This window comes from Petaurus breviceps, unplaced genomic scaffold (assembly GCF_028583685.1).
Source record: "Petaurus breviceps papuanus isolate PSGF00001 unplaced genomic scaffold, PetGlider_PUasm1.0 77, whole genome shotgun sequence".
NCBI classification, from domain to species: Eukaryota; Metazoa; Chordata; class Mammalia; order Diprotodontia; family Petauridae; genus Petaurus; species Petaurus breviceps.
The window spans coordinates 7046781-7047593 of record NW_027186492.1 but is presented as its reverse complement, the minus strand read 5'-3'; the positions used below and the strand labels follow the sequence as shown (position 1 = coordinate 7047593).

General features: G+C 47.2%; 1 protein-coding gene across 1 annotated transcript in view; it reads left to right on the top strand.

Annotated features, from left to right (window-relative positions):
* The window catches only part of SERINC4 (serine incorporator 4), a 5301-nt gene that overhangs the window by 1079 nt on the left and 3409 nt on the right, over positions 1-813 (top strand). The window contains exons 3-4 of the mRNA XM_069105670.1: positions 243-322; positions 455-548. Coding sequence (XP_068961771.1) covers positions 243-322; positions 455-548 — 174 coding nt within the window. The remainder of the gene's footprint in view (positions 1-242; positions 323-454; positions 549-813) is intronic.

The following is an 813-nucleotide window of genomic DNA, read 5'->3' as shown; positions in this document are numbered from 1 at the left end:
TAGGAGAAGACAAAGTTCTAGCAATCATAACCCCATTGTCTCTGTCTGTCTTGTAACCTGATCTCTGTTACTATGTGGTTACTACTTACCTTACCAAGCTGTAAGGATTAAATGAGATAAATGTTTCATTAACCTTATAGTGCTCCATAAATGTCAGCTATTAATATTCCTTCTCTTCTAATAATTTTTATCCCTTCCTACTCCTTCTGCCCTGAGCATGTGTTCTCTCTCCTGTGACCCAGCTTCTGGCTCCTGAAGCTGTTGGTCTTGTTGGGGCTCTGTACTGCTGCCTTCTATATCCCAGATGAGCATATCTTTCCAGGTAACCTTCAGCCCTCATTCTAACCTTGGCTCATCAGCTGGGGGTGGTGGGAAGGGGAGGCAGGGAGGGAGAAGTATATCCAATGATAAATTGGAGTAGAACTATATTTACTTATTGGAGCTCACCCTGCAGCATGGCATTATGTGGGTATCTGTGGAGGCTTCGCTTTCATCCTACTGCAGCTGGTGCTCATCACAGCCTTTGCTCACACCTGGAACAAAAACTGGTGAGGGGAAATATCCCTGGAGATCATCCCTAGGATGCAGAGATGCTATTAAACAGCTCCTAGATACAGATAGCAGTGTGGCAACAGCAGTTGGGGGTGTACTATCACATGATGTGATAGTGCTTCCCCTCCCCCCCCCCCCCCCCCCCCCCCCCAGATCGGAAGAGCGTCGTGGGCATACAGAACTATTCTGTATGCCCACGAAGATCGGAAGAGCGTCGTGTGCATACAAGAATATCTAACACACAAACACAAGCGACCGACC